Genomic DNA, 12781 nt, shown 5'->3' with positions numbered 1-12781 from the left:
TCGTCCTACATCCATAGCCGAGTTCATAACGGTCGAACATAGGCCGCAGCCCTGCTGTCTTCACCTGTTCTCCACCACCTCTCCACTGCCCTCTCCCGTTGCATCTCTTCAGGGTAGCACTGTCACAACACACGCAGACCTACATGAAACCGCACGCTACCCACGAAGAAGCTTTCCAGCAAGAGACGAATAGTTGGAGAACGATGGATCGAGCCAATGAGGGGTTAAGAGGGAGGGAACAGGTAGTCCGCGTGTGAGTATCCTTCACACAGCTCAGGAGGGTAACACGCCCACAGACACGTACACATACAAGAACAGGCAGGTCGCATATTACTTCTCTGGTCGCCTTGTTTTGCCGTGGGCGCAGAGGCGGACTCCGTGACGTGCTTGTCCGGTGTGTATGTGAAGCCCAGAGAATAAGAGGAGGAGTGCAGGCTTGTCAGTCGTAGTGGGAGTACCGTAGAGCGGCAGCGTTATCTACAGCTGCCTGATAAAGACCACAAGCAGAAGAAAAAATGCGCTCCGATACCGCCTTTACGAAATGTGCTGTGTGCCGCTTGTGACGCCAGCAACACCGCTGCGACAGCCGCGTCTACTCCTTCAGCGACGCCATGTCAATTACAAAGCGGTAGTGCACGTCGCTCATCAGCATGCGCTCGTACGCCTCGTTGATGTATTTAATGCTGATCTTCTCCACCGTCGCGGTGATGTTGTGCTCACTGCAGAAGTCAAGCAGTTCTTGCGTCTCAGGGATGCCGGCAATGACCGATCCGCCAACACACTGGCGCGTGACGATCATGTGGCGGGGGTCCACCGGCGGGTGCTTGTTCTCCGGCATGCCGACCAGTGCAAGCTTGCCGTCAATGTCCAGCGTCTTCATGTAGGGACAGAGGTCGTGGCTCATGCCCACCGTATCCACAATCACGTCCAGCGACCCCTCAACCGATTTCATCTCCTGCTCATTAGTCGTGTTGACGACGTGGTGTGCACCGAGGGCTTTAGCTTCACAAGTTTTGTTAGGAGAGCGCGTGAACACCGTCACTTCCGCACCCATCGCTTTCGCCAGCTTCACGGCCATGTGGCCCAGGCCGCCAAGACCAACCACGCCCACGCGGGTGCCCTTCTTCACACCCCAGTACCGCAGCGGAGAGAACGTCGTGACGCCAGCGCAGAGAAGCGGTGCCGCAGCGCACAGGTCGAGGTTCATCGGGATGCTCACTACAAAGTGCTCGCGAACCACTATGTGGTCGGAGTAGCCTCCAAATGTGGGCGTCTTCTTGTCCTGCTCTGTGCCGTTGTAGGTAAACGACGCGCCATTCATGCAATACTGTTCCAGGCCGCGCTCGCACTGGCGGCACTTCATGCACGAGTCGACCATGCAGCCCACGCCCACCCTGTCCCCCACTTTGTGTTTGGTTACAGCCGAGCCCACCTTCGTCACGTGGCCCACAATCTCGTGGCCGGGCACCATCGGGTACGTGGAGCCGCCCCACTCATCGCGGACCTGGTGCAGGTCGCTGTGGCACACACCGCAGAACGCGATCTTGATCGCCACGTCGCCACAACCGACGTCACGGCGGTCAAAGGTGAAAGGCTCCAGCTTCGCCTTCACGGCGGGGGCAGCCCATCCGCACGCTTGAGATGGCATGAGGATGATAATGAGAATATAGTGTTTGAGTGGGGAGCGGGTGGGGTAGTGGCTCGATGAGTTCGGGAATGAATGGTGTTTATGAAGGAGTATGAATGCGGAGGAGGGAACCTGAAGAGGGAATACTGCAGGTTGGATGGTTTGTTACGTGGGTCAATGTTGGTGGGCAGTGGAGAGTAGAGGGAAGGGGGAGGAGCGCAGTTCTCCTTAGATGGGGAAGGCATAGATTAGGGTGTCTGGGGAATTGGTAGCGAGTGCCGCTGCGGCATGTGTGTGTGTGTGTTGCGGTGAGAGCGATTGTTCACGTGTGGCACGACGCCCGGGGCAGAAAGAGGGGACGCGTGCAAGTTCGACGAGCTCGCGGACCCGCTGTCACGGCTCCCTATTTCTTTTTCACTCGCGCTGCATCGCTTGCCCTCCGCCCTGCCTTCCTTGCTACGCCTTGACTCGGAGAAGTCGTTACGCCACTACACATCATAGCACGAGCGGGGGTGCACGTGTTCCTCAGCATACCCTAACAGGGCGGGAGGGAGGAGGAGAGGAGCGCGGCTGCAAACAAACCGGCGCGTCTCAGAGGGCCGCACGCACTGAAATGCTGCACGTCTGAGTCCCTGACGCGGCTTTATAGTTTCGATGTGTTTCTCTTTTCCCTACTTCATGCTTGTAATTCAGTGTTCGCCTCTCTCTCTCTCTGACTTGATGGGTGTACGTGCGTGCGTGTGTGTGAGGCCCAGTCCAGGCTTCGCGGAAGAGGGGGGCGGGGGCGGGTAGGGTGAGCCACGTTTACAAAACTTGTCTTAACGGGTTCAGCGCACGGTGCCACTGCTCACGTATGGCATCGCTGCTCACGTAAAGCAACGGGCATTCGTTGGTGTGGGTTACAGCAGACAGTCGTAAGATGTTCCACAGGGTTTGAAGGCGTCCCATGAGCGCTACCGACGCTGGGGTCACGGCTGCGCTGTTGATGTCAGAGTCGACGACTACAAAGATGTGACGCAGAGCCTGTAGTCCCCTATTTCCATCGGAGCACATTGTCTTCACAAAGAACCTGACTCCTTTCATGTCTTGCAGCGAGAGAACAAACAGCAGCGAAGGATGTGGTCGGGCGGCGCCGCTGGTGCACATCTCCGCCTGCACCCGATCATACACGCTGTTCGACTCACACACGACAAGGGGAAGGCGACCGAACTCTAAGCGGGCGGCAGTGGCTGAGAAGACGTACTGAATGGCGCGCCCCACCCACCCCAACGCGGGGGATGCTGTTGGGTCAGCGGATGCGAGGGTAGCAGCGGCGGCAGCGGGTACCTGCAAGGTTGCAGGGAGGGCCACAATCTTAGGTACGGGTGAGAAGAAGTCTCTGGACCACGTGCCGCACGCTACCGCCGCTGGTACGCTGGGTGGTGCCGAAGAAGTGGAGCCCATCTCAGCCACGCCGGGGAACTTAACCGCCTTGTTCGCCGACCTCTCTGCTGGCGCTTCGATCCTTTTCACTGACATATCTGGGAACAAGGGAAATACGTTGGGGCCGTAGGTGGCGGTGCTCAGCTTGACCGGCGGCACATTAGCGTAAGAGATCTGTGGTATGAAGAGCTGAGCGAAACGCTCCATCCCGCCGCCGCCGCAAACGGTTGACGGCGGTGCGAGTGCGGCGGCCAACGAGTCGGTACCTGTGAGGCGCAGTATCGGCTCAGTCGCCACGTACAACGTTGTAACGCTGTGCTGCGGGTCAAAGTCCCACCACGCCGGTGACCACGCGTTTACCTTGGAACCAGCCTTGAAGGGTGTGTGTGGCGCACGCAGCACGCATGCGTTAATCCATGTCGACCATGACGTGCACTTTAATCGGTCTGGAAGGTCCACACGATGCTCGTAGACATCCTCGAATGACGCTAAGATGTCGTTAGTCCCTTCCTTCGCGAAGAGCGGTGCGGGGGGCGCTGCCTGCTCTCCGTGGACTGGGTCCGTTACCGGCGCGCAGTCGACCCACGAGGTGTACATTTTCTGGTCTGTGCCACGATACTCGCAGGTGCGCAGCGAAGAGAGTGTCAATGTAGAGCTGTGCGCGCACTCTACTACCCAGCCCTCGGCGGGGTCGTCGTACGGGCCTTCATAGTCCCACTTGATCGGCTGAATCCAGCGTTGTGGCGGTGATGATGGCGGGGAAGCACAGCGTGGTACTGCGCCACTCTCGACAGCCCGCTCATGTTGTACGCATCGAATGCGGCGCTGTACCTCTTTGCGAGTGTCGTCAAGGCGACTGCGGCGCGTACAAGACGCCTTGGTAGTTTGCATCAAGGGTTGGTTGTGGCGCTGTGGGTGGTACTGCACTGCTCCCTCGTTGGGCCATCGACGAAGCCAGTCCGCCACCGCACCCGCGGGTCGTGTGTGGGTCTCCGGGACGGTCACGGCTCCCCCAGCTTCCTTCTTCTTTCTCTCCCCCTTAATTAGATCAGCAGGAGGGCTGCTGGACTCGCGCTTGGCCCGGCGCTGCTGCTTCAGATGCTCCTTGTGAGATGATACAACGAGAAGTGTGTCGAGGACGAGGGGTCGCTTCTCGGTACCGTACTTGATGTCACACTTGTCGTTCAGGTACAACCGCAGCTTCTTGCTCTTGATGAGGCCCTCATCAATGGCCTCCTTCCAGAAATCCTCCGGCTTGTAGACCACCGGTGCGGTCTCGCTGCTGCTGCTCGCCGCGAAGTACAACTTTGCCCATTGCAGTGGTACGATGAGGCGATGCCACGGCGCACCGCGGTGGCGCTCGAGGACGACCATGTCCTCATTTTCCTTCCAGTCCCCATAAAAGACATCCGCGCAGCTGGACACTTCGGCAAAGGATGCCAGCCCAGGCAACGTCTGTGACACATACGCAACATGCTCGAAGATGGACAGCCGCACAGCACGAGAGGTGCAGCTGAGCACCAGCAGCGATGCGGCATCGCAATAGTCCCACATGTGCGGTCGCGGCTGGCCCCCTGCGGCGTGGACGGCCTGCACGAGTGCCTTGCGGTGCAGCCAGATGCGGTAGTCCGCAGTGTGTGCCACGAGAAAGTTGCGCAGCCGCGCCTCCTTCTCTGCCAGATGAATGACGACTGCTGCACGTATATGCTCGACCAGCGAGGCCCACGTGTCGATGCTCACCGTCACTTGAGGGAAGTGCACATGGCAAGAGTCTTTCCACTTGCCGTTTACCACGGACACACCGCTAGAATCAAGCGCAAAGGCAGCGGCCGGGCAGCGGTAGTACTGCTGGTACCAATCCCAGATGATGCTGAGCAGGCCCCACGAGTGCGGGCTCACCTTATCTAGGTCAAGTACGAGGTGGGTTATGTTCGTAATGATCTCGTTCACGTAGCCAATGCTACGCTCACTGAAAAGGTGAAGAATGCGGTTGTGCAGGCGGGCCGTATCGAGGAAGTGCAGCCGGCGATACGAGTACATGGGCGATCCGGTCGTAAACATCGACGCAAACACCTTTCCTTGAATGCGAGGCAGGGTTGAGGAGGCAAGATGAGTGCTGAAGCGTGTTTCTCTAGCGCCGGCGTTGTCGCTGCTGACCGCCCCCTCCAGCAGCCGCGGCGCCTGCTCGAAGAGCTGTGTGATGCGGTAGCTAAAGAGCTGCTCCACCCTCAGCGCGTCGTCCTCGAGCAAGTAAGGGCAGCTGAGCAGTGCCTGAGAAAGCGCATTGGCGCTCTCTGAGTGGGCTGCCCGTGCCATCCTGGCGGCGGCTGGAAGAAACGAAAATAGCCGCCGCAACAGCACCCGAATGCGGTCGAGGCCGAGGCCGCTGCGGTAGGCGGCGCCCAAGATGGCCTCAAAGACATCCGCCCGCACCTTGAATGTCAGGTGCGGGTAGTGCTTGTCGTTGAAGTGCCGTGAGGCAGTGGGAGGCAGCAGCTCTGCAATGACAATGTTGCGGCACACCGTCGCGTTGACAGTGTTTTCCATGACCGATGACAGGGGCACGCCCGCGTCAAGCCAACAGTACTGCGGCAGCGGCAAAGGCCAGGCTGTCGGCTCCCACTTGCCCTGCGGTGCTGCTGTCCGAGGCGACAAGGGCGTTGGCGCGGACGGCGTATCGGAAGATATGCCGCGCTGGCGCGCCGCGTTCGACAACAGGCAGGCATCCGACACCACCAAAAAGTCCATGACGGCGTCTCCGATGAACTCGAGCAGCTCGTAATTGAAGCTTTTGTCTTCGCATTGGCGCGTGAGGGCCTTGGCGAGAGTGGCAGCCGGGATGTCGATGGACTGCAGGTGCAACTCGTGCAGGATGTGCTCCAGTTCACGAACGCTCCACGTGACACGCTTCCGAAATTCGTACTGCTCTACGTCCAGCACCTCTTCGTGGTCGCTGCCACCGGCATTCCTGCCACAGTCAGAGGCGGCGGTTCCCCGCGAGGAGCACTTCGCGAGCAGCACGTACTGCAGCCCCATCCCACGAGCAAATGCCTTTAGTTTGTTGATGCCCTGTCGGCACTGATTCAATGAAAGACCTGCCGCTGTACGAACCCGCACGCTCACCACACAGGAAAGTTCGTTGCTGGCGATGAAGGCGTTCAGTGTCTTCAGAAGAGATGCGACGTTGAAGACTTTCTCAGCAAACTCGCCTTCACTGGCCGCCGCGGTGTATGACGCAGAAGGTAGCAACTCAAGCTCCTTGTTGCGAGGGGGCAAGGTAGACACTTTATTATTCAGCCTCCCATTCTTTTGCTGATGTGCTGCTGCGGTTGCACCGTTGTGCTGTGCGTCCTTCTTGTCATTCTCTGTGCCCACAATGACCTCCGCCATGATCTCGGCAACGTAGTCGGTAAAGATAGACTGAACGCGCGATGGCGGAAAGCACCTGCAGTAGTACGCTGAGGCGACCTCCATCGAAGAGAGACCGATCATGGTCGTGGCGTCTGTGGCAGCGGTATCCCTACAACACATGCGCACAACCACACTTGGCAGCAGCGATGAGGAGGCGTGGTACGTTGCGATGGTGTACTTCCACAGAACAGTCTGGCGCTTCATCTCTTCCTCCTCTCCACACGTGGCACTGTCAGCAGTGGCGAGGGCGACCCCATTGGAGCAATCAATATCCTCCACAGTGGCGCAGAACTCCTGAGGCGTCCCGCGGCGGCGGTGGGGGCCCTGCCGGGCTTGGAGTTTCTCTCTATTCCAGTTCTTGTCACGCCCCTCGTCTACCGCATCGCTGCACTCTGGGGCTGCATCATTGTGCTCGAGGCTTTTCGCGCCTGCCTTCTCCGCCCCACATGCGCCGGCAACTGTGCGGCGTGCAGCACCAACTTTGGCTGTGCCTTCGCCGTCGTGCGAGGCAGCGTGGCAGCGTATCTCGGTGGATGTCGACTCCCGCAGTTCGGCAATTCGACCTGTGAAGAAGAGCTTCGGCAAGCCGAGGACACCCGGGTAGCGGCCAACGTCTTGACGGTAGACCGTCAAGTCGTCGCACTGGCCCGTAGCTGGCTGGCTCGACAATTCATCCGTAGCAGTCGCTGTCGTGTCTGTTGCCTTACAATGGCTGGGAGAAGACTTTGCCATTGCCTTGATGAGCCACTTCACGTAGTACTGCGGAAATACATACCACCGCTGCGTCGCGGGATTCGACGTACTTCCTACCCTCGTGTAGACCTCTGTGCACGTGGCCGATTGGGCGGTGTCGCAGTCGTGGGACCCTTCTTCCACTGCCCACGAGGTGGCGCTGATTATGCTGGAGAGGCTAGTGGAACGCGTGGCCATAACAGAGGAGGACAAGGGTGATGAAGCCGGCCCACCGTCTGCCTCGCCTGTCATTACCTGGCCGTCCCGTGCAATGGCGCGCAGGTACACCTCAGCAAACCACAGATGCGGCTTGCGCAGCTTCTCATCGTACTTCTTAGCCTTTGGGGTGCGCTCTTCGTAGTCACGGAACACGCCAATGGCCTCCGCGGGCATTGCAACAATGAAAGGAATGTTGTCGAAGAGGGGGAAGAGACTCGGATGTACGCCGAGCGCCTTGCTGGGGTGCTGCGGGAGAGCCACCCAACCGAAGAGCGGGAGGTTGCTCACCGCCGTGGCGTCGTCGGGCTGCACGAGACGCTCCCGCTGGCAAATGATTTGGCGATAAAGCAGGGGGTTTCGAATCTCGTGCGCGTACAAGCTGCGGGCGCATCGTTGTCCGTTGAATGGACTACGCCGAAGAAGGCAGTAGCCCACCTCGAATCGCTGGAAGTTATCGTGCTGGCACAGTAGCGACTCCACAATCTTCAGCTTCTCCTTCGAAGGCAGCTTCGCCACGGGGGTGGTCGTGTCCGCTGCCAGCTCTTCCTCAATGAGCTGCAGCGGCACCCATCCGTCGCTGCACAGGATGTGTGCCCAGACACCCTTTCGAACAAAGTGTTCGTAGTAGGGCGAACCGAAGCGCAGCATCTTCTTCAACCGCCGCATCACTAAGCACACATCCACTGGCTGGAGTTCCTGCAGCGCTTCGCCCCACTGAATACGACACTTGGACGCTTGCCTGCACCGCAGATAGAAGCCGCGGCACTCTTGCAGGACGAGGCTGATGTACTTGCTGAGCGTCAGGCCCTCCACCTCGCTTGTCTCGCCGTCGATGCGCTTGATAAAACTTCGGATGTGTACCGACGCCGTGTTGAAGGCAGACGAGATATCGCGCACCCGCTGCACGACCTCGCGCACGCTCATCGGGACGAGCTCGGTGCTGCACATCTCCACCCTGCCAGCGGCAGCCGCCACCGTGTCTGCGTAGGTGAGCGCCACAGAGAACTGAAAGCCTCGAAGGATGAGCTGATCCGCCACTATGGCAACACGCTCCTCAAAGGGGATGCCTTGGAAGGACGTGTGCGGAAGAAAGTAGGAGAGCAACTGCGGCATCGCCATGAAGTTCTCATCTTTGTGTGTCAGGATAGACAAGAACACTGGCTCTACGGCGCGGACGGCGATCGCTGGTTGACTGTGATAGATTAGCACAAAGATGAGGGCCAGGAAGATCTCGAGTGCGGCCTCTTTGTAGGTCCATTGCCACGGCAGCATCGCGCCCGTTGAGGCGAGGTCCTGCAGTTGTTGATGAAAGGTGTTCTGCAGATGATCGAGGCTGAGCAGGGTGGCGGTCTTGCTCGTCAGGCAGCCTGTGCCCACATGGGAGGGCGGGTGAAGGAAGGCGTATTCACTCGCAGCAAACTTGTTGAACTTCTGAGCCACAAGGGGGACCCAGTAGCGCAGAAACTCCGGCGCGGCAGACCAGCCGAATGTGTCCGGCTGCGCAAAGAAGCCCTCCGGGTTTATAGACTTGAAGACTGACTGCTGAGTGAGCCACAACTTGACAGCCTGCATGATAATCTGCGGCGAGACCACACGCAGGGCTGCCTCGGAGATGCACTCGATAAACACATCCTCAACGGTACTTCCACCACAATCGTTTCTCTTCATGCTACTGAGGGTGGCTGGCACGATCAATTGACACGGACAGTAAACTGAAGGGCGGCACACTGGTTAAGGGAAGACAACGGGAAAAGGAGATGAGTGGAGGTGTGTGTGTGTGTGGGGGGGGGGGCGTGCGCACGCAATAAAGTGTTTCACATTGCGACAACGCAGGTCATTATCAAGTGCGTGCTTTCAGTTGCAACTCAGGCGGGGGAGGCTAGCGCGCTGCCTGGCTCCTTTCATATCTCCCCCTCTCACCTGAAGCCTCTCAGGTGAGTGGTAAAAGCGGCCACTCACCCACATCTCGTAGTGCGAGAACTGCACATTCCATCCGAGCATGCCTTCCACGAGAGCAGGCGCATGCAAGAGGAGATGACACGCGTAACAGTGGCCGCGGGGTGGTACCTGCACATGTGCACTCTCTGGGTGTCAATTTCCGCGTTGGCGCACCGCTTTTCTATTTCCCTTTGTTTTCTGCGCCACCTCGTCAAATTCGCTGCTTGGCTGAGATATTTCTGGCGGAAAAGCGGAGTTTCCTCGTCACGTAGCGGCGCCAGCGCATCCCTCGGATATTCTCGGCCGTACTTCCCCCGTTGCTACGGCAAACTACTGCCTATAGTGACTCGAGGAGCGCGGAAGCACCAGCCAAGGATCATGTCTGAACACAAGCGTGCGGGCACGCTGGGCAAATATGCGAACTTCGGTATCCAGCTCGTGGAGGAGGCAGAAGACACACAAGCTAGCGCGAGTAGCACCATCTCTGCTCCGGTGCTTTTCGCCTGAGTACTTTCCTACTCGCCAATACTCGACGCGGACTCGACAGAGGTCAACTGCGGGGTGCAGTACAGGCAGGGAGTGGTTGATACCCTTGCAGTGCCTCCGCTTTCTTGATTGCCCCCTGGCACTCAAACACATCACCTTAATCAGCTGGAGCGCTGTGGAGGAGCGAAGCACGCGTCCCCCCCCCGAAGGGTGATATTTTGAGCTTCGAGCGCTACTTGCAGTCCACGACGGTAGAAAAGGGGGAAAAAGTTGCCTTCTGGCTACCGCCTGCTTTGTGAAAATGATAAACAGGGAAGCACGAAGGTTTGCCCCCCCCCCTGGAAGATGGCATTACAGATAAGCCTCTCCCAGAGGGCTTACAGAGTGCGAAACGTCTTCCCCGTGACCGAAATGGAGAGGGGAGGGATCGAGGGAAGGGGCGGCGGCACCGCATCACAAGAGCCCTGTTGCAAGGTGAGCGTGCACATACAAAGCGATTTCGCGAGTGGCGTTCATTTTCCTGCTTCGCACGGCAACGGCATGAGCACGCCAGCGAACAGACTTGCCTCAAACTGTTGCCGACGCGCGACACGGTGGTCTCTAGACAAAAAAGCGACAGAGAGGTGCTGTGCGGCCAGAGCGAAGCCCCGCTGCCGGTGCTATCCTGCAACCGCCCATGAGCCGCCATCGAACACCATTTACGTCACCGTGGGCACCTCGACGCCGGACTCGGCGGCGATTGAACATGCAAGCTCGGATGCCACGACGCATCTTACAGACGATTTCTCCCACCTGACACTCCATATCTTACAGAGAACTGTTTTTCTCCGTTGACCCCCCTGACAGAGGAGGTGGCGCGATGTGCCCCAATACCTGAGCTGTTGGTGTCGACGTCTATGGCGAATTTTTTTCTGTGCGACTCCCCAGCGCGCACGCAGAGAGGGTGAAGAGCCAGTCGCATGTCGCTGCCGCACGGAGAGAGCCAAAACAGTATGCTCAGTATTGCTTAAACGATGCTCTCACCCCTCCCTCTCCGCTAAAGGGAGGAAAGAGAACTAAGTGGAAATCCACTGCGAGCAGGAATTATCAGCCGGGGAATCTACACTTCCTCGTTAAAGACGGTCTTTCACTGCCCTCAGCCCTGCAGACGAGCTCCCTTCCGGAGAGCAGCAGTGTGAAGTACAAACTCTGCCGCGAGTTCATGAACATGATCCGACTTTGGGGTGGCGGGCTCACTGCCAACGTGTGTAAGTGCGCACTTGTTGAAGTGCTGGCAGTTAAAATAAAACGGTCGAGGGCCAAGTTGGCTCACTGTCTCCGACGACGGACTCGCCAACAAGTCCTCTCAGGCCCAGACTGTGGTGCCGCGAACTGCAGTGTTCCGTGCAGTTGAAGAGAGGGTGGGGCCGGAAGGCTTGTGAGTTAGACCATCATGAATCTTGTTCACCGGCACACGAAGTACGGCGAATGTTGCCACCTGCTGGCTGGCTACTCTACATTCCGGTTTGCGAACCGAATTGCTGCTCTCACTAGCTGGGCAGATCAAGTTATCCTGCAGCGCCAAAGTACCATGAGCGCAGCGCGCTACTCCGTCAAATCGGTGCGACAACGAAAGTCAGTTTCCCCACTGTGTGGTGCGTGCCAAACACTCGCTGGGTTCAACGAGATAAGGAAGAAGACTGGAGGAGGCGACGCGTGGGTGCGTCCTTTACTGTTGTGCTTCCGCTGCGAATACGGCGGTGGGCGGCCCGTTGTTTTTCCACCAATGCCGTGAGTGGAGGAATACGCATGCGTACGTTTCGCAAGACTAACGCGCGCAGGAACACATCGTTGCTTGACCGTGGGTGTGTGCAACGATGCGCCGTGGAGAAAGACACCCATGGAACGAGTGGCACGTGGTGCCAGGACGCTTAAGGTAGCCCGCTTAACATAGGCGCGTGCGCCGAGGCAACCGTGCGCAGTACGCAGTTGCGGTGCGCTCCCCCTTCTCCCAAAAGACAGCCCACAAAGGGAGAGGTGACCGTAGAAGGATAGGGAGCCAAAACAGAAGCATGTGCGTGAGCAGGGGGTAAGAGACCCAGACACTGCAGCGAGGACAACACTGCACGTACACACACACACGCACAGAGCGCAGGTAAGGATTACCGGCACCGGTCCGTGCAATGCACACGAATACGCCGACACAGGCGCTCTCGCCACGACTGGAGGAATCAGCAGTCTGCCGTGCCGTATCTTCGCCGCCGTTTTGGGGGTCATCCCGGGGGCGATGGCATATAGGGCGGAAGGCGAGTCGATTTCACTTCGCTCACAGCGGGCGAACCAAATTCATTGGTGCGCGGCACTGCCCGGCTTACGCTTGAGAGCCCCTTTCCGTTGGCTTCGGTTTTGGTCGCTGCGATGGGCGCCTCTGTAGAAGCCTTGGCGGTCACATGTAGTGCTCGTGAGTGGCAGCAGAAGGGAGGACTTAGATAAGAGTGAGAGAGGGGAGGGCGTAGGCTGATAAAGGAAGAGGAGAAAGAGAGCTAAACCGCACGATAGACTACGCTGGGCAACTCTGTTTTTTGAAAAACCTCCCCTTCTCTCCGGCGCCTGTTGTGGTACTTCCGGGAACCCACCTTCCCGTTGAGCTGCAACGGAGGGTGGAGAGAAACGCACTTTTATCGTTTGTAGAGATTGTACAAGAGCGGGTCAATGGGGGCTGCCACACTCCACGTCACACGCATCTTACAGTGACCAGTGTTGCCGTCGTCATCCGGGGTGTCACGAGATCGCTTGCTATTGGAGGCAGCCGCCCGCTTAGCCCCTTTCTTTGCGGCGTAGTACGCTCGCCCAGTCTCGTAGAGGTGAATGACAAGGCCGCAGAGCAGCGTGCGCACAGCCCTCTCCAGATCAGTTTCGCAGCTTGCCCCTGCCGAGCCGCCGCCTGCGCTGCCGTCTATTGTCAGC

The 12781-nt window shown here is 58.5% G+C and overlaps 2 protein-coding genes across 2 annotated transcripts; both read right to left on the bottom strand.

The window, feature by feature from the left end:
• Positions 1-592: 592 nt before the first annotated feature.
• Positions 593-1648, bottom strand: LPMP_230410 (NADP-dependent alcohol dehydrogenase, putative; the record flags this gene model as incomplete). The annotated part of the gene is made up of 1 exon (XM_010700897.1): positions 593-1648. The coding sequence occupies one exon, from the start codon at positions 1646-1648 to the stop codon at positions 593-595; it is 1056 nt and encodes a 351-aa protein (XP_010699199.1).
• A 783-nt stretch (positions 1649-2431) lies between these two features.
• On the bottom strand, positions 2432-9079 carry LPMP_230400 (RNase III domain-containing protein; the record flags this gene model as incomplete). The annotated part of the gene is made up of 1 exon (XM_010700896.1): positions 2432-9079. The coding sequence occupies one exon, from the start codon at positions 9077-9079 to the stop codon at positions 2432-2434; it is 6648 nt and encodes a 2215-aa protein (XP_010699198.1).
• Positions 9080-12781: the final 3702 nt, after the last annotated feature.

This window comes from Leishmania panamensis (assembly GCF_000755165.1).
Source record: "Leishmania panamensis strain MHOM/PA/94/PSC-1 chromosome 23 sequence".
NCBI lineage: Eukaryota > Euglenozoa > Kinetoplastea > Trypanosomatida > Trypanosomatidae > Leishmania > Leishmania panamensis.
Note: the sequence above shows the minus strand (reverse complement) of the source record. Positions and strands in the feature narration are given on the sequence as shown.